Here is a 21443-nt window from a genome sequence, read left to right on the forward strand (position 1 = left end):
ATTGTTCTAGAGGCTAGAAGAGGACACTCTTCCTAATGACTTTTCTCAATTATAGACTCACTCAGCCTGAAAGTCCATTATTTGTGTTTTTATGTTGTCACAGCACACAACTCTGACCGGCCGGAGGTGCATCTCCCTCTACCTATCCCTCTACCCTCCCACTATCCTTGTTGTTGTTGTTTATATTACATTTATGGTAAACGAGGGAAAGGAAGAAGGTGTGTTCGGAAGCATAGAGAGAAGAGGAAAGGCAAGAGTCTGGGGCTGAGAGTAGGGACCTTGAATATCGGGACTATGACAGGAAAAGGTAGAGAGTTGGTCAACATGATGCAGAGAAGGAGGGTTGATATACTGTGTGTCCAGGAGACCAGGTGGAAAGGTAGTAAGGCTAGCTTAGGAACAGGCTTTAAGTTGCACTCTCATGGTACCGACAAGAAGAGGAAAGAGAAATGGAGCAGGAGTTATCTTGAAGGAGGAGTTTGTTAGGAATGTTCTGGAGGTGAAAAGAATGTCAGATAGACTTATGAGTCTGAAACAGGAAAGGTGTGATGCTCAAAGTTGTTAGTGGCTATGCCCCGCAGGTAGGATGTGAGTTTGAGGAGAAGAAGTACTGGAATGAACTAGATGAAGTGATGAAGAATATCCCCAGTGATGAGAGAGTGGTAATTAGTGCAGACTTCAATGGTCATGTTGGTGAAGGCAATAGAGGGGATGAAGAAGTGATTTGGGTTGGATAGGAAGGCAGAGGGACAGATGGTGGTAGATTTTGCAAAAATGATGGAAATGGCTGTAGTGAACACCTTTTAATAGAAAAGAAATTGAACATAGGGTACCTTATTAGAGCTGAGGTATGAGCACGCAGGTAGACTGCATCTTGTATAGACGAGGTAACCTGAAAGACGTCAGTGATTGCAAAGTCGTTGTAGGTGAGAGTGTAGCCAGACAGTATAGCATGCTGGTTTGTAGGATGGCTCTGGTGACAAGGAAGAAGAAGACAAAGGCGGAGCAGAGGAAAAAGTGGTGGAAGCTGGAAAGGGAGGAGTGTTGTATGGTTTTCAGGGAGGAGTTGGGTAGTCAGGGAGAGCTTCCAGATGATTGGACAACTACAGCTAGTGTTATCTGGGAAACAGGTAGGAGAGTACTCTGAAAGCAAAGTAGATAAGGAGACCAAGTGGTGGAATGAGGCAGTGCAGGACTATATATAGAGAAAGCGGGTAGCAAAGAAGAAGTCGGATACTGAGAGGACTGAAGAGAACAGACAGGAGTTCAGGGAGATACAACGTAAGGTAACGATAGAGGTAGCAAAGGCAAAACATAGGGCATACAATTACTTGTAAGCTTGGTTGGACAGTAAGAAGGGAGGGAATGATCTATACAGGTTGGTGAAACAGACATAAAGGATGTACGACAGGTGTGGGTGATTAAGAGAGAGGGAAGACGATGAAGAGTGGAAAGGCAGTTGGTCCTGATGATATACCTGTGGAGGTGTGGAAGTGTCTAGGAGAGGCAGCAGTAGAGTGTCTGACTAGATTATTCAACAGGATCTTAGAGAGTGAGAAGAGGCCTGAAGATTTTGAGACGAAGTGTGATGTTGGGTTAGAATGGGTAACCCATTCTTAAGAATATGGGGGGGGGGGGGGGCAGAATTGCAGCAACTATAGAGGGATAAAGTTGAAGAGCCATACAATGAAGTAATGAGAAGTAGTGAGAGAGGAGGATACAGAGAATAGGGTTGGATGGAGGAGCTTGATTCGATGACTCCTGAAGGGAAAGCTGAAAGAAGAAGAAGAAGATTTTTTTTTGTTGCGCTGCTGTGACAAAAGAATTTTCCCTATGGGGATCAATAAAGCCATATTGTATATACCCCAAGTAGTGCACATGTAATGTACTCTAGACACATGTAGAAGGTTAAGGTTAAGGTTAAGGTTAAGGTTAAGGTTAAGGTTAAGGTTAACTAGAAAAAAATGGACGTGTGAACGAGAGAGTGAATGGCTGTTTGTTCTTACATGTGGCTCTGTAATCAATTGGCCACTGGTCCCGGTATTTATATACACACATATATATACACACACATATATACACCCACATATATATACAGACACACACACATATATATATATATATATATGGAATGAGTATATATGAGTATATATATAAATATATATATATATATATATATGTGTGTGTGTCTGTGTGTCTGTGTGTATATATATACGCATAGATAGATAGATAGATAGATAGATAGATAGATAGACAGACAGACAGACAGACAGACAGACAGACAGACAGACAGACAGACAGACAGACCAAAGAGAAGATTTATTGACGTAGTGATGAAAGGAGAAGAAGACGAAGATTATTTTGGTTGCGCTGCTCAACAAAGATCAACAAAGTATTATGATCTTTTCTTTTCTTAAGGGGGTTTTTATGCAAAATACTGGTCTTATGGGCTAAGAGCGCAATGTCATGACATCTTCGTCAATTGGTGTTTTTTTAGAGGATCTCTTCTTAAAAGATGACCAACCTAAAAACTAAATGACATGACTAAATGGATGAACACAATATTGTTCGATGGAAAAGTTTGGTAGAAGGCTTTTATTTTGATTTGTTCAGCATTAACACCCCCCATCTCTGCAGACACATCATGACAGAACTGATTGAAACCGAGAGGCTGTATGTGGAGGAACTGCAAAGCATCATGGAGGTATTTTACATTCACATTAAACAGGTTTCATCATCCATTTCCCAATGTGTCATGTATGCATAACAATGGTACAGAGTTTTGTTAACTGATGTATTGCTATATGTGTATTATTCCTCAAACTGCATAATCTCCCTCTGGAGGTACACTGAGGAAACTTGAAAACAAAACAAAACAAAACAAAAAAACTTCCAAACTTCACAAATACTAAAATATTATCAATATCTGAATGGAAGTCAAGAGTTGTAAAAACTAATAATACAAGTGCTTGTCATAAGTGCTAACATCAAAGGTAAGAAAGCTAAATTTGGATGGTGAATTGATAAACAAAGCGAAGTCAAAGGTTATGGCTTCTAACTGGAAACTGCTGTTGAAAATGTATTGGTCTGATTTCTCAAAACATAGCTGATGAAACCCTACATGTCTCATCACAGAATAATTCTATAGCATAACGCATAACAGTTTGATTCTCCACTTTTTTCTCCACTTCTTACCCTACTGTTTCCAGAGCAGAATGAAAAGGTTCAAGGAATATAGAAAATATTTCAGGGCCTATAGTAAAGGACCTGAACAGCTTTGATCTTTGATCTTTGCTCCCTTTGATTTTATTTTGTGATGAAACGTAATTCAATTACAGCCTATTTAAGGAAACGGGCTTTGCATCACTGTTTCAAAACTTTGTCAGGTAGAGTGATGTGGTGGTATGTCTACAAACGCAAAAGTTATGCCAAGTGGACTCTTGTACTCTTCCCTTAATTTTAATTTTTATGTTTAATTACATGGTGGAAGCATAATGGCACAACTGGCACATTCAGGAAAATGTAATTTTTTTTCTATTGCATGAATCACATTTTCCATTTTATTGATGTTGCCCAATACACCCCATATGTCAAATGAGGTGCATGGGGAAACAAGTTCTACCAGGGTGTTTTTTCACAAAATTTTACATTACCAATACAGCCTTCAGTCATGACATTATAGGTCCTTTTTTTATTAAACAAAGAAAAAGTAGGGTGACAGGCTTAGGGGGTTAGAACGGTTATCCTTGGAACCAAACATTCCTGGTTTGTTTCCCCATGTTCCTCCAAGCCTCCTGAAGTGTTGTTGAAAAAGACGCCAAACCCCAGTAGCTGCTCATGGTTCATCCATAATGGGCAAAATGCAGTGGTTGAATTTCATTAATGTTGTGCTGTATGTATAACTGAATGTGACAATAAGGTTTTTCTTTCTTCTTAATCTTTCATAAATATAATCAGCACTTGCTAAAAAACAAACAGAAAACACCAAATGGTATGATTGCACTATACTGCTAAATATGATACTGATCACACTCAGGTTTATTTTACTATAACTGCTACTAATTTGAACAAAACAAAACAAAACTAAAAAAAAAAACAACTAAATGGCATAGGACAGTTCTTTAATTCTAGAAAGGATTTAATAAATAAATAAATAAATTAAAGAAAAAAAAGAAAAAACTGAACCACACTATCATTTGTTTGAAGATGCTGAAATGGAGTTTGACAATAAGATCTCACTATGGTCACCTTATTCCATGTTAACATTCATCCATCCATCTTCTGCTGCTTATCCTGTACTCAGGGTCACTGTAACCTATCCCAGCTGTCATCAGGTGAGAGGTGGGATACAGTCAATCACAGGGACACATATACTTACAGGCAATCATTCACTCACTCGCTCATGCGGGGCAATTTTCCCCCTTTTTTTTTTCCAATTAACCTATTAACCTGTTCTCGGACTGTGGGAGGAGAAAACCGACACAGACCCAGGCCGAAGCGCTAACCAGTGTGCCACCGTGCCGCCTCCATGTAAACATAATGATTTGCCAAAGAGATTATTCGAGTGTCTCTGCTGTATAGTAAAATCGAATTGTTAAAATCAGTGTGAACTCTTTTGGTGCATTAAAATGCCATTTAAAAAACACAATCATCAACAAAACATGCCATGAATGAGTGTAATTGTATATAGGAACATGTGTTGATATTCACATAGATTTTTGCTTTCCTGTTAGCATTTATATACTTTTACATTTACAATCACATTGCATGCTCTAGTCAAATGTCTGTCCATTTAGTGACAGGTTTTGACTACTTCTAGACTTTTATTGCTTTCAAACCCACCCTGAGACAAAAGAAATGAAGCGTAGGTCATATTTTGTTGCTAGAGTTTTTACTAGAAACCAATAACAATTAACATTATGTATCACTTGCCACCAGATTGTTTGGTAGTCAGTAGTGATAGTTGTCTGTTCATGTAGTTTCATCCATTGTTTATTTTAATCATAGCCAATTTGGTACTACCACCACCCTTCTGTCTCACCAGGGTTACTTTGCAGAGCTGGATAACTCAGAGCTAAGCCACCTCATCCCCCCATCCCTTGAGAACAAAAGGGATGTGCTGTTCGGAAACCTGCCAGAGATATTTGAATTTCACGACAGGTAGGCGGGACACATTTTCACTCTGGAAAAGACAAGTAACAAACATGGCTGATTGCAAATCTATGTGATTTATGAGGGACAACCTTCCCACACAGGAAATTATTCCTCTTATTTCCATAAAGCAAAGATGTAAGAATCTTAGCTATGTTTAAAAAACACTTTCAATTTGCTTATAATGTTTCACAGATTTACAATGTCCAAAATGTTGATTTTATGTATAGTATATTCAGTATATACAATTTCTATCTATCTATCTATCTATCTATCTATCTATCTATCTATCTATCTATCTATCTATCTATCTATCTATCTATCTATCTATCTATCTATCTATCTATCTATCTATCTATCTATCCATCCATCCATCCATCCATATTTATATATATGTGTGTGTGTGTGTGTGTGTGTGTGTATATATACATATATATGTGTATATATAAATACCTGGACCACTGGCCAATCGATTACAGGGCCACATGTAGGAAGAAACAGCCATTCACTCTCTCATTCACACGTCAATTTTTTTCTAGTTAACCTTAACCTTAACCTTAACCTTAACCTTAACCTTAACCTTAAGCTTCTGCATGTGTCTAGAGTACATTACATGTGCACTACTTGGGGTATATACAGTATGGCTTTATTGATCCCCATAGGGGAAATTCTTTTGTCACAGCAGCACAACAAAAAAAAAATCTTCCTTCTCTCCTTTCAGCTTTCCCTCCAGGGGTCAGCGAATCAAGCTTCTCCATCTAACCCTATTCGCTGTATCCTCCTCTCTCACAGCACCTGACTTCATATCCTCTCTCACTACATCCATAAATCTTCTCTTTGGTCTTCCTCAAGACCTCTTGCCAGGCAGCTCCAATTCCAGCACCAGTCTACCAACATATTCACTATCCCTCCTCTGTACATGACCAAACCATCTCAGTCTGGCATCTGACCTTCTCTCCAAAACATGTAACGTGCTGTTCCTCTGATAGACTCATTCCTGATCCTATCCATCCTGGTCACTCCCAAAGAGAACCTCAACATCTTCAGAATGATCTCTGCGACCTCTGGCTCTGCAATCCTGTCTTTTCGTCATTGTAATTGGTCCATACAGCATCGCTGGTCTCACCACTGTCATGTACACATTTCCTTTCATTCTGGCTGATAGTCTTATCACATTGTCCCCCCTGAGACTTTTCTCCACCTATTCCAAGCTGCATGAACCTGATCTCCACCCCCTGTAGCCTTACAGTTCTAATTGGGCTCCTCTCATTCACACACATATATTCTGTCTTGCTACGACTAACTTTCATTCCTCTACTTTCCAGAGCATACCTCCACCTCTCTAGATTTTCCTCTACGTGTTTTCTGCTCTCAGATCACAATGTCATCTGCAAACATCATGGTCCATGGCAATTCCTATCTAACCTCATCTGTCAGCCTGTCCATCACAACTGCGAACAAGAAGGGGCTCAGAGCTGATCCCTGATGGAGTCCCACCTCCACCTTGAACTTCTCCATGACCCTGACAGCACACAGCACTACTGTCTCACAGCTAGCGAAATGTCCTAACCCAGTCTAATATACTTCTCAGCCACTCCATACTTCCTCATACAATACCAGAGCTCCTCCTTGGCACCCTGTCAATGCTTTTTCTAGGTCTACAAAAACACAATGCAGCTCCCTCTGGCTGTATTTCTCTGTATTTCCGTATAGCATTCTCAAAGCAAATACTACATCTGCAGTACTCTTTCTAGACATGAAGCCATACTGCTGTTCACAAATGCTGACTTCTGCTCTCAGTCTAGTTTCCACTACTCTTTCCCATAATTTCATTGTATGGCTCATCAACTTTATCCCTCAATAGTTGCCGCATTTCTGCAGATCCCCCTTATTCTTAAAAATAGGCACCATCACACTTCATCTCCATTCTTCTGGCATCTTCTCACTCTCTAAGATCCTGTTGCATAATAGAGTCAGAAAATCTACTGCTGCCTCTCCTAGACACTTCCATACCTCCACAGGTATATCACCAGGGCCCACTGCCTTTCCACTCATCATCCTCTTCAATACCTTCCTCACTTCACTTTTATTAATCTCTGCTACCTTGTGGTCTACAATAGTCACCTCTTCTACCCTTGCCTCTCTTTCATTTTCACCATTCATCAGCTCTTCAAAGTACTCTTTCCATCTTCCTATCACTCTTCTAGCATCTGTCAATACATTTCCCTCTCTTTTCTTAATCACCCGGACCTGTTGTACATCCTTTCAATCCATATTTCTCTGTTTCGCCAACCTGTATAGATCATTATCTCCCTTCTTACTATCCAACCGAGCTTACAAGTAATTGTATTCCCTTTGTTTTGCTTTTGCTACCTCTATCTTTACCTTACATTGTATCTCCCTGTACTCCTGTCTGTTCTCTTCAGTCCTCTCAGTATCCCACTTCTTCTTTGCTAACCGCTTTCTCTGTATATAGTCCTGCACTTCCTCAGTCCACCATTAGGTCTCCTTATCTACTTTCCTTCCAGATGACACACCAAGTACTCTCCTACCTGTCTCCCTGATAACACTAGCTGTAGTTGTCCAATCATCTAGAAGCTCACCCTGACCACCCAAAGCCTTTCTCAACTACCGTATTTACCGCACTATAAGGGGCAGCTAGAAGCCTTTAATCTTCTCAAAAACCGACAGTGCGCCTTATAACCTGGTGCGCCTTATATATGGATCAATATTGAGCCACAAGAGGTCTTGCATCTACGGAAAGCTGTCGTTGTCAAGCATCTGGAAGCTCTCCCTGACCACCTAGAGTCTAGGTGGTCAGGGAGGTCTAGGTCCTAGACCCTTTCTCAACTCCTCCCTGAAAACCATATAACACTCCTCCCTTTTCAGCTTCAACCACTTTGTCCTCTGCTCTGCCTTTGCCCTCTTGATCTTCCTTGTCATCCTGCAAACCACCATGCTATACTGTCTGGCTACACTCTCATCTACGACAACTTTGCGGTCACTGATGTCTTTCAGGTTACCTCGCCTATACAAGATGTAGTCTACCTGTGTGCTCCTACCTCCCTTCTTATAAGTGACCCTATGTTCCTTTTTTTTCTGTTAAAAGGTGTTCACCACAGCCATTTCCATCCTTTTTGCAAAATCTACCACCATCTGTCCCTCTGCATTCCTATTCTGTATATCAAATCACTTCTTCATCCCCTCAATTGCCTTCACCAACATGTCCATTAAAGTCTGGACCAATTACCACTGTCTCATTTCTGGAAATATTCTGCATCACGTCATCTAACTCATTTCAGAACTTTTCCTTCTCTTCAAATTCACATCCCACCTGCGGGGCATAGCCATTAACAACTTTGAGCATCACACCTTCAATTTCCAGTTTCAGACTCATAAGTCTATCTGACATTCTTTTCACCTCCAGAACATTCCTAACAAACTCCTCCTTCAAGATGAATCACACTCCATTTCTCTTTTCACTTCTTGTCGGTACCATGATAGTGCAACTTAAAGCCTCTTCCTAAGCTTCTAGCCTTACTACCTTTCCACCTGATCTCCTGGAAACACATGTCTGATAATTGTAAACAAATGTGAGCAATTTTCCTCTGCTCCCTATCTCTGTTCAGTTTTTATTGACAAGATACAATATAGAAAGGCAAAATCCAGCACAAATTTATTTTTTAGTTGTATATGACACTATACGATACAGCATGTTACTTCAGTGCTTTGCGCTCTGGCTTAACACAAGTTGATCCATTTGTCTCTTCTCCTCAGGCTTATTAGGGTTTCTCACTCGGTTCTCTAGTTGTGTTCCATAGTGCAACAAAAAAAAAAAAAAAACACAAAACCAAACAAATAACAAACAAAAGCACTCAGACAACTCCTGTAGGTCAATCTATGACATCAAAGTGTCCCACAGGCATGAATAGGAGAGTGATCGCAGCCTATGTCGCTGCATGCGGCCAACTGTTTTAAACCCTGAGTCCTGCTTCTGTTTGCTTAAAGCAGTCATACTGTACATAGACAATATTATTCACCATCTGCTGTATTTAACCACTGTTCGATTCCTTAAAATCAAATGTTTGAACTAATGTATTATATTTGAACAGTGGGGAGGACCAGCGTGCAAACCAGTTAGGTAACTTAATATTTGTTGAATTTGATATTCCATTTTAGTTTGGAACTACACCTTCAGCAAGTACTCTGATAACATTGTGTTACACAGATATGGTCTGCTCAACATTATTTACATCACATGTGCATTACTTGCACATTGTTTAACCCATCCTTTTTGATGTGTTAACTTTGCTTAATCGATCACATCTTAGAGTTTTATTCTACTACATTTTCAGTCTGCCCCTACAAATCTGACATTCAACTTTTCTGTCTCCCTTTACATATCCACCTGGTCTATACACAGTAGGTTCAGCAGCAATCAGTTTCAGAGTAGTTGCCTGTGCAAGGCAAGTTGATTATTGTCAGGTTTTAACAGTGAGACAATGAATGTCAGTCAAAGTTAAGCATACGTCAACAGATGGTAAATGGTAAATTGATAGTAAATTAGACAATAACTCTTTTCCTTTTTTCATTTATTTATTTTTTCATAGAACAAAACATGCAAGGGAGGCACTGGAGCTAAGTGGCATGTGTCAGCTGTTAGTGACTGTTTCATCAACAGCTGACAAGTTCATTCCATTATCTTAGAATGCATTTTATCTATCAATGCACCTTCACTTCGGTAAAAACTGGTTCATTTGTTTTTTCATTTATGTCCTATTTAGTCCCCCCTGTGTAAAAAGTATATAACAGAATACAAAAATAAGATGTTAAGGAATCTCCACAGTTTGGATTTTACTTTCCATATCAGATGTGGTGTAAGTTATAGTTAAAAGGACCCAGACTTTGTTTTAAATGTGGCTTTAACAAATTTCAGAGATCTTCAACTGGGGGGCCACGATCATGAGGTGGTCTGCAGAGATACTGCTGACTGTAACTTTTTTTTTTACATTTTTTCCACAGATTCTTTTTTTCCTTCACAAATGAAGATGTCTTCAAATACAGATAAACATAAATCCAAAATGTTATAACAGATGGATAAATGAAGGCAGAAAATTGGATCTTTCAGTAAGAAATGCAGGTGTTCAACAACACATATGTTTTTAAAACATATGTTTTAAAAAGATAAAAATTTGGATAGCTTACATGCGTGATTATCATCATCATCAGCATCACCAATGTTGATATTGGCATTGGTATAATTTGAGAATCTATTTTTATAAATAGCACTGGCACAGCCACCCTACTCAATGTACATTACACGTGATTAAAATAAAGCATTTGTATATGAACATGGGCATTATTTTAACACCTCAGTATTGATGCACAATAGGAAGGTAGATTTATGCATGACCTAGTTCGATTTAAAACTAGGTCATTTAAAACTATGGAGCTGCTGATAGTGTTAAGGATAAATTTCGGCTAGAGCCTATAACTACAGAGGAACAACTTTTCGTCACTGCTAAAGGTACCCACATATTAGTATGTACATATAAGCATGACAATGGACAAAATAAACATGTAGATCTAGATCCAGACAGACCCAGATATAGATGATCCAGATATACAGTAGATATAGATATATCCAACCATCTATTCATCTTCTTCCGCTTATCCTGCACTCCCAGCTGTCATCGGGCAAGTGGCGGGGTACACCCTGGACAGGTCGCCAGTCAATCACAGGGCCACACATATAGTCAAACAACCATTCACTCACTCATTCATTCGGGGCAATTTTTCCCAATTTTTTCCAATTAACCTGCATGTTTTTGGACTGTGGGAGGAAACCAGAGAGCCCGGAGAAAACCCATGCAGACATGGGGAAATCATGCAAACTCCACACAGAAAGGTCCCCTTGTATCACAAAGCGCACTGGTATCAGGAACCAGGGTCCTTTGTGCTGTGAGGCCGAAGTGCTAACCACTGCACCACTGTGCCACCAGATATAGATATAGATATAGATATAGATATAGATATAGATATAGATATAGATATGGATATAAATATTTAGAAAATATATTTCACTATCCCCCCAAAATATGATTTACTTTGAACTTCTGATTTAGATGCTTTTTGATTCCATGAGAAGTTTGGTAAAATTACAAAATCTGCTATAACTCACATTAATTAATGAGATACAGATCATTTTAGCCATTTTCCAAACTGTTTAAGTACTAAGAAGATATACCCTTCCTCAGGGTTCCTGTTATGCTCTATTTAGGTTTTGTATCTTTCAACTACATTTGTGAATAGTAATGATGATGCACAATTCTAGATACAATCAAATAGTGATCACTACAGTTTCAAGCAAGTAACCAAACAATGACATCTGTTGCTGTCAAATCCTTTAGATTTCCAGCTGCCCCCAAATGTATATAGTCCAGCCATAAGCCTTGACATTTAGTGCAATGACAATGTCTTTGAAGAGGCTATATGCTAATTGCAACCCTGTATAGTCATCACCTTTACTTGGTAATCTTTTCTATTCACAACCACTGTGTGTCTACGTTTGTTGGCTTGGAGGATGGTGATGTTCTCATCCTTCTGAAGTGAGAAAAGTGTTGTCTTCTCATTGGGTGGACAGGGGTGGTTTGGCCCTGAAGAGTGCAGCAGACACCTTGAGTCGGAATTGCTCAGCTTCTGTATTGGAGATGTGGTTGTTGCATATGGCCGTTTTTGTTGCCTTGACGGGGTCTACTGTTGGGATCCAATCTGGCGTGACTGCAAAGTTAAGACTTTTTGACAGGACGCCAACCTTGGAAGGGCTTAGTTGGTGGCTGGATAAGTTCCCAGCCCTGTTCTTGTTATCGCTGTTGCAGGTATTGTCATTTCTGTTCCATGTAAGGGTTGTGTTGGACGGGGTCCCGTTTAGTGTATTCTGTCTGTGTAGTCATGGTGAATTTTTGTCAAAATCTTGTCATGGGAACTGAACTTGAAGACATTACTCCCCTCATTCAAGAGGCTTCTTCAGTTCTAATGTCCTGTGGGGAGTGTCCATATATAGTTGCCAGGGTTGTGGGTGGATCTAGGTTATGATGGCTTATCATGCAAATGGCAGAGTTGATCGGCACTAGGTTGTAGGAGGTTGAAGATGGGAACAAAGGTATAACTTTTGGGTATTTACCTGGATTATGATCTAAAAGGAGGTGATACCAAACTTCTCAGAATGTAAGACAAAGGATTGAAAGGATTGAAACCTGCTGGATCACATGGACTGAGGCTCAGGTGGAAGTTACCGGGGGCTGGTTCTGGTGGTGGATCTTTCCGGGTTGTTTGGAGAGTGCAGATTGAGCCTAGTTCATATGTGTTTAGCCTACTCTCTACTGATCAACTCTCTCATTTGCATAACAGCTACCGTATCCTGGACTCGGCCACAACCCTGGCAGTTATATTCAGAAACTCTCCACAGAGAGTGGAGAGTTTAGAGCTGAATTAGAACTGAAGTAGCCTCTCAGCTTCAGGTTAGTCGAGTTGCCACAACAAGAAGATTTTGACAAGAATTTACCATGACTTGGATGGTGAGAACCTCCAAAGAAAATCCTATACCATGTATGCAGTCATCTGTTGCAACCCTCTCTGCAACAAAACTTGATCCAGGAATGTCCTCCTGAATCAAATATACTCTCGCACAATATACCAAGAAATCTTTGAGCCTATTGTGTCATAGATGAGATCTCACTTTCATGCCTTACATCCACAAAGGTCAGGAGTGGCAACTGGCTTAAAACAAGGTAGTTTGTTTGCGACTGACAGCACTATGTTTTTGGTTACACAATTCAATCAACAGGGTGGGGTGTAGCTTGTGGTCCTGTGGTTTGGTGATGTGAAGCTCTACTTTTTTCTAACAAGTATGCTCCGGGAGCTTTTTAACTTTTCAGCCTTTTCCTCAAGTTGCCCAGGCGTTGAGTTTGGGATCAATGTCATGCTGAAAGACCCAGCCACGTTTCATCTTCAGTGTCCTTGCTGATGGAAGGAGGTTTTCCCTCAAAATCTCACAATACATGGCCCCATTCATTCTTTCCTGTACATGGATCAGTCGTTTTGGTCCCTTTAGTAGACAAACAGCCCTAAAGCATGATGTTTCCACCTTGATGCTTCACAGTAGTTATGGTGTTATTTGGATGCAACTCAGCATTCCTTCTCCAAACATGACAATTTGAGTTTATACCAAAAAGTTCTAGTTTAGTTTCATCTGACCATAGGAAATTCTCCAAATCCTCCACTGGATAGTCCAAATGCTCTCTAGAAAACTTCAGACGGGTGTGGACATGTACTAGCTTAAGCACAGGGACACGTCTGGCACTGCAGAATTTGAGTACCTGGCGGCGTAGTGTGTTACTGATGGTAGCTTTTGTTACTTTGGTCCCAGCTCTCTGCAGGTCATTCACTAGGTCGCCCCGTGTGGTTCAGGGATTTTTACTCACCATTCTTGTGATAATTTTGCCCCCACGGGGTGAGATCTTGCATGGAGCCCCAGATCGAGGGTGATTATCAGTGGTCTGGTATGTCTTCAATTTTCTAATAATTGCTCCCACAGTTGATTTCATTACACCAAGCTGCTACCTATTGTAGTTTCAGTCTTCCCAACCTGGTGCAGATCTACAATTTTGTTTCTGGTTGCCTTTGACAGCTCCTTGGCCCTGGCCATAGTGGAGTTTGGAGTGTGACTGTTTGAGGTTGTGTACTTTTATACTGATAACCAGTTCAAACAAGTGCCATTAAAACAGGTAACCTGTGGAGGACTAAGGAGCCTCTTAAAAAAAACATTACAGGTCTGGGAGAGCCAGAAATCTTCCATGTTTGTCGGTCACCAAATATTTATTTTCCACCACAATTTGCAAATAAATTCTTTAAAAATCAGACATATCATTTTCTGGATTTTTTTTCGCATTCTGCCTTTCATAGTTGAGGTGTACCTTTGATGAAAATTACAGGCTTCTCTCATCTTTTTAAGTGCGAGAACTTGCACAATTCATGGCTGACTAAATACTGTTTTGCCCCACTTTAGCAGATAATAATGTGTGACTACAAGAGGGCTTTGCAGGGTTCTTTTTGAGGCAGAGTCTTTGTGGTAACTGAAGAGGATTTACCTACAGGTCTCTTAAACTAAACAGGCTTTTAACAACAGTACTTCTGTATCCTAGAGGATGACTGATCCACATCCCCTTTAATGTCCACCTTGCATAAGAGGTATCACAACTCCAAATGCCAACATATACTCTCCTTTGACACCACAGATGACTACATGATAAAATTCAATACATTTTCAGGGGCCTATAGGGCAGCATTCTCTGAAGTTATGATGGTCAGTAAGTGTATTCGGGTCATGCAAATTTCAACCTCTTAACTGGATCACTATCAACCACTATCACCATCAGGGGCAGCTTGGAATTGAGCGGTCATGTGGTGGTCTAATAGCTAACCCAAACTTGGACATGCTTGCCTTCAAGGTGTTTTTCATTTATCTTTATTGAAGTTGAATTTTCTAGTTTACAAGCTGTTATAATACATATATCACAGCAATGAATAAATTTAATCTACATTTGCACACTTAAGTACTGATATCTCAGGAGAGATAGAAAGCGTTGCAGATCTTGACGGACTTCAAAAAATTAATGAATGCACAAAGTCAATGCATAATATTTGCTTTGCATGACAAAAAAAGGGCAAAACCCCTTGAATCACATGATTTAAATTACTGACCACAGCATACCAATGCTTACCAAACAATGTTGCTGACTATTTTAGTTTCAGGGAATACAATTAAATAAATCTATCCATCTATCTTCCCCCAGAGATGAAGATGCTGAGGTTCTCTTTGGGAGTGATGAGGATAGATAGCATCAGGAATGAGTCTATCAGAGGAACAACACATTTTTAGATGTGAGAAGGTCAGAGAAGCCAGACTGACACGCTAGAGACACGCTTCCAGGGAAGGGAAAACTGGGTCCAATTATTTTCTTCTTCATGGGTGTCTTCTGAGCCACACAGAAGTCTGGTCTGGTTCCCTCACCTGGGACCTGTTTGCCTTGGGTGACCCTTCTAGGGGCATAAAGCCCCCGACAACATAGCTCCCAGCATCCCTGGGATGCGCAAACCCCTCCACCATGGAAAGGTGGTAGCTTCCAGAGCAGGCTGACACTGGACACGGACAATTCAATAAATTAATAAATAAATTAATGACCAAAAATAGTTAGATCTGCTGATGCAGACTAACTATCATCTACCACCTTATTGATAAGGTTTTTCCAAGGAAGACAGTATCAAAATCATATGTGGCCCATTGACTTAAAGCCAGAAAATGTACAGAGATGTAATCAAGAGTCTTTAAAAGCGCCTCTAGTAACCTGTTTCTTTATTGAGACTGTGACCCTTGTTCAACAAGGTCACTATGAAAAAAATCAATCAGTCAGTTGGCTTTTTTTCCAAGTTTTTCAAATACATGACAACATAGTTTTTTAAGGAGTCACTCACCTATTTTATCTACTTCAATTCTGCTGATGCCAGGAAATGATGTTGAAACCTGAGTCTTATAATGGTAATGACTTGTGTTTGCATTTAATTAATCTGCAGGACATTCCTGAGAGAGCTGGAAAACTGTGCTGAGAAACCTGAGCTTGTCGGCACCTGTTTCCTGCAGAGGGTAAGTAACTGACAGCCTGCACACCAAAAGCAAACCAGACTTTCTCAGGGTCTGTATTAAAGTCTTACAATTTTTTTGTGTCCTCCAATTTAAAGACTATATGAACTAGAGCTCATGTGACATAATTCTTCTACTTTTGAATATTAATTAATTTGCGAGTGAATCATAAAAATAATCTAATTTCAGTAATTTGAACAAAGCAATGTAGTGACAAAACATTTTTTACAGTAAATGAAATGATGTTGCTTTTACTCATTTACATTACATTATAAAAAAAGAAAAAATCTTATTCTCCTTTCGGATTTTCCCTTTATGGGTCACCACAGCGTATCAACCTTCTCCATCTAATCGTATTCTCTGTATCCTCCTCTCTCACACCAAATACCTTCATATCCTCTCTCACTACGTCCATAAATCTTCTTACATTGTAAAAAAAAAAAAAAATACTGTTATTGAAATCTTCAGAATACCGATAAGTAATTAATTGCATAATTTATATAAATTCAGTTTTTAAATGATGCCACCATTTTGGGTTGTAAATGACAAAAAAAAAAAAAAAAACAGCTCAGTGTGGCTTTAACAGTCCTTTAATTGTGAACGGTGACAACTTTAAAAACTATGCAGTCATATGCAGTTTTGATTGGGACCCCGTTTTTTTATACATATTTTTCAGACTGAGATGGTTCCCTCATGTACAAAGGAGAGATAGTGAATCTATTGATTGAAAGATGCTGGGGTTGGAGCTGTCAGGCAGGAGGTTTAGAGGAAGAACAAAGAGAAGATTGATGGAGTTAGTTGATGTGAGAGAAGAGGATACAAAGAATAGGGTAAGATGGAGGAGGCTGATTCGCTTTGGCAGCTCACGATGGAAACAGCGAAAATGAAAAGAGGAAGATACTTTCACATTTAAAGCCTTTTATCTGACCTAGGGATACCACCTTCCCAGTCTAGAGTATGTTTTCTAAATTTGTCTGCAGTGAAACTAGCATATAGAAAATTATGAGATTCTTAAGTGATTGATTAGGGTCATGTCCAACATTGAAAAAAATACAACTAAAGTTGGGTATGGACAATACACTGCAAAATCACACTTCACCTCACTGAAAGGTGTACAAATTATATGTGACACAGACATACATACAAAAGTAAACTTTGCTTTTTTAATTTCAAATGTTTTATTTCTTTCCATTCGTTACGCATATTAAAAAAATAGTGCATTATTAAGAAAAAAAACAAATAAAATGGCCCAATGGCTTTTCCGTACAGAAAGAGGAGCTTCAGGTGTATGAGAAGTACTGCCAGAATAAACCTCGCTCTGAAGTCGTGTGGAGGCAATGTGGAGATAGCCTTTTCTTCCAGGTAAGATCCACACAGTTGATGAATGGCAAGGATGGATTGACATTTTGATCTTAATATTGATTAAATGAGCATCCAATCAAACCAGATCAATAAAGGCTTTATTATGCACAATTAGGAGACAAAATGTGTTGCATTGTAGCAATGCCATCTAAAGAGACCCCTGTCTTATCAATGTTGATGAAAACCACAAATTAAACCACAAATTCAAAGTTATACTTTGAATATAAAAGATCTATAAAAGATCTTTAATCATTACTGCCCCCTTTTCAGCTGGATATATCTATCTGGATACATATATTCAAATGTTTTTATTTATTAAATTAAATGTTTAAAACTCTTTTACTCAACATGTTAACAAAGCACTAAGTATTATTTTTATCTGGAATCTGAGTGACTGAGAATGTTTATTACTGACAGGAATGTCAGAAGAAACTGGATCACAAACTGTCCCTGGATGCCTACCTACTGAAGCCAGTGCAAAGGATTACCAAGTATCAACTCATGCTCAAGGCAACTACTTTGCAGGCTACATCCCATGCATGCATGCACACACGCACACACACTCAAATACAGGTGGTAAGGGGAAGGTAGAATTTTCAGTTTGATTTGAGGCTTTTGTATTTTACTTGTAGGCCTATCATAATAGGATATTATTTGGTGTAAATATTAAACATTCCATCACTGGGCTTCTGTCAAAATCCCAGTCCCTTTTAGCTGTTTCTGTTCCTCTCCAAGAATCACAGCTTTCTGTAGATTTAAAATCAACTTGATGTCTGTACACAAAGTGTAAGGACCTAAGTGCTCACAAATCTCAACCACTTAATTTTCATAGAGAAAAAATAAGGAGTTTTAAGAATTACCATTAGTCTCAAACAAAGACATCTGGAATCAGCCACTAAAGTTAAAGAAGTAAAGAAATGTGTCAGATTTTATGTTGATAACATGCTAACAATTATCTTCAAAAGGGTTCAAGAGACTACTTTCTTGCCTTTGCTTCAAATTCACAGTCCATATCGCTAACATTGAAAGTCAAGTTGTTCTGATACTAGTTGGAAAAAAAATCTTTCTTGTCAGAATGCGGCATCAGATATGCATGACAACTTAATCTCAGTTAATGCACTCGTCTGATATCAACTATGTGAATTTATAATTACAACTACATGATGTGTAGTGAAGTTATCTTTGTTAGAATGTGACAAATTGACTTTGAGAAATCCATTGGATTTTGCTGTAAAAAAAAAACAAAATAGCATTACCAAAGCCACTTTGTGGGACTTATAGTTTGTAAGCAAGGAAGTGATTTACTGGACACACTGAATGAGCTGATAGGTAACCAAGAGCTCTTAGTAGCACAAACAAGCAAGCTTAAGATTCAAACATATTCAGTTGAACCAACTGTGAAGGTTCAGACTGTGGTATCCCATGCTATATGGCAACAAAATTTTTATTTTTGGACTCTGTATTTGTCAACAGCAAAATTAAGGAACATTCATACCTTTTCATAGCGGTGCAAAAGGTTATCAGAATCATCCTGGTACAACAACATCCTTTTTTGGGGCAATTCACTAACGGGATGACCACGGCCTTCAAAATTGCAAATTTTGCTGAAATCACGCATTTTTTTCTTGGATCAATGAAATATTTCTGATTTCTATTCTGTTCACTTTAGCTATAGTTCTTACTCGGGCAATTAATGTCTGTTCTAAGCATTTGAATCTTTTAGTTGCATGTACCTGATGAATACTTTTACAGCTGCAATAACGCTTACAATAGATTTGGAAGCCATTGTCCAAATTTCACCTTTTATGGAATTGCAACATATATGTTTGTCCCCATCCCTCAGACTGCCAGGTGTAATGATGAGTTCTGACGGCCCATAACCCCCTTCTGTTTTGCAGGAGATGTTGAAGTGCAGTAAGGGTGAGGGCACAACTGAGCTGGAAGAGGCTTTGGCCACAATGCTGGACATAATCAAGTCTGTCAATGACTCCATGCACCAGATAGCAATCACAGGCTTTGAGGTGAGAATGTGTTTGATGTTTGGTAGCCTATTTTCAGTGATATTGCCCATCTTTGTAATTTTAATGAACAGAAGTGTATCTGTACTATATCTTGACTTGGTATTTTTCTGAATTTCACCATTATCAATATTCCACAGTCTGGAATGAACATTTTTGTCGCTGGGTTTGAATTTGACAGTGTTTTGTTACTAGACACTTGTGCTTGTCATGGACTGTCATGAACATTTTGTGAGTCAAGTAGAAAAATGAAAAGTGTTTGCTGTAAACCAATGAGTGAAGTGAGTAGAATTTAAATGCACCATCTAATTTATAGTATGTTGAAATTACATTTTTTTTCAATGAGTCTGCTGGCACACTAGTATTGGTTGTTAGACATTGTGTCATTATAATGTGCTTGTGTATTGACATCAACAGGGAAACATGAGTGAGCTGGGGAAGTTGCTGATGCAGGGTTCCTTCAATGTGTGGACAGACCACAAAAAAGGACACAGCAAGGTACAGCTTTCTTCAGCTCTTTTCTCTGCACAATAGGCCCAGTCTTCAGGGTGTCCTGTCCTCCATTGTAACATTAGTTCAAAGAAGTCCTCTGGCCTGTGCACTGGTTCCTTCACTTTTAATACAAATCATGTATGCCTAAAATTTTTGCTGACCCGCCTTTCCAGGCATCCCAAACATTTCCCAGTAGTATGACCCTAGTAGTATGACTCAAGCTTACCAGTTCTGAATTGCAATTAAGATGTATGTTCTCGAATGATTCATGTCTTTTCGTGTCTATGCATGTGTGTGTACATGTGTGCATGCTTATGTCTGTATGTGTGTGGTTGTTGCATTAATTTTGGAAATTTAAGTTTACAAATATATGACTCTACCAGACCATAACCCCCAATAAGAACAATTAATGTTGCAATATAAGAATATATATTATCGGTATTTATTTTCAGCAAATTGATGATATCTGAACTTGAATTTGTTTGACCTTTCTACATAATGTCACATTGCAAAGTAATATGATTACGTATGCCTCACTTATCTAAAAAAATTAAGAAAAAAAAACAAGATAAAAAAATCCTTTATTTGTTGAAGGCTATGGCCACTAGGGTAGCATGTACTGGGCTTTTTCAAAAAAAACGTTTGACTGGATTTTAACTGGAGGGGTGGAGGGGTACTCCTCTTGATTTAGAACCTGGCACTCTCAAAACTGATTTTTTTTTTTTAGTTTCTAATACACATCAGAAAAGATCTAGGATGAATATGATAGCTCATAATCTAGAATCAGTTATGTCAAGAACCTCTGGTTTTCTGTTACAGAGACATGACAGCAAACAGGATGTGATATGATCTACTGTACTGGAAATGGGACCAAATTTTTTGCCATTTTTTTGCAATTGATTCTAGGTAAAGGACCTGGCCAGGTTCAAGCCCATGCAAAGGCATCTGTTCCTGTATGACAAGATGCTGTTATTCTGCAAGAAGCGGGAAGAGATGACAGATGGACATGAGAAGACCCCATCCTACGGCTTCAAGCATTCCCTAAAGGTCGAAAACATGTGTGCGTGTTTCAATGAGTGAGTGAGTGACTGACAGACAATGAGACGGGGAGCTTCTTTCTAGCCAAAAGACTGCCTTTCAATTCAGTTAAATTCATAGCAACTTCTCTTGCAGGTTTTCATAAATGAAGTGGACATTTTTTTAATTAGACCTTCTATGTTAATATGACTTCTTGATGTCTCTTTACTATAACAGACCCCATATGTCTGATCCGTACTGACATTGAGGACAATTAATTAGAACAAAAATCCAAGATCTATATAAGGTTGTTGCAATTTCCTTATTTTTATGACCAAACAATGTAAAAAAGTGCAATAGAAAAGAAAAAGAAAAATGAATGAGGCAGCTTGCGTTTCTGTAGAATAACATTCAGAAAAAGCTAAAAAATAAAAGTTCAGTTTAATTTTGAGATTTTGTGTGGGCCCTTTGGATTGACACAAACACCAGAATGGTATTGATTAAAATAAGTTTAATAAAACACAAAAAAACACATTGTTTGTGTGTTTGTGCATGTGTGAATGGATGCGCAGGTATGGATGCACAAATATATATATACAGAGAGAGAGAGAGAGAGAGTAGAATAGAATATATTTCAATCAACCGTTAACTAAGATGTAAGCATCAGTCACATGCAAAATACCTTTTAAATGCTTGGATGGTGT

At 38.9% G+C, this 21443-nt stretch overlaps 1 protein-coding gene and 1 pseudogene across 9 annotated transcripts in view; one reads left to right on the plus strand and one right to left on the minus strand.

Moving 5' to 3' along the window:
• Positions 1-21443, plus strand: part of mcf2l2 (MCF.2 cell line derived transforming sequence-like 2) — a 200296-nt gene that overhangs the window by 113720 nt on the left and 65133 nt on the right. For all 9 annotated transcript variants that reach the window (XM_086146490.1, XM_086146499.1, XM_086146460.1 and 6 more), the window contains exons 16-23: positions 2638-2704; positions 5045-5160; positions 15784-15853; positions 17120-17212; positions 17630-17722; positions 19111-19233; positions 19648-19728; positions 20629-20769. In XM_086146490.1, the coding sequence (XP_086002616.1) occupies positions 2638-2704; positions 5045-5160; positions 15784-15853; positions 17120-17212; positions 17630-17722; positions 19111-19233; positions 19648-19728; positions 20629-20769 (784 nt within the window). The remainder of the gene's footprint in view (positions 1-2637; positions 2705-5044; positions 5161-15783; positions 15854-17119; positions 17213-17629; positions 17723-19110; positions 19234-19647; positions 19729-20628; positions 20770-21443) is intronic.
• LOC147237287 (uncharacterized) lies at positions 11780-14008 on the minus strand (annotated as a pseudogene).

Source organism: Fistularia commersonii, chromosome 1 (assembly GCF_037954325.1).
Source record: "Fistularia commersonii isolate RoL2024-O1a breed Wild chromosome 1, RoL_Fcom_v1.0, whole genome shotgun sequence".
NCBI classification, from domain to species: domain Eukaryota; kingdom Metazoa; phylum Chordata; class Actinopteri; order Syngnathiformes; family Fistulariidae; genus Fistularia; species Fistularia commersonii.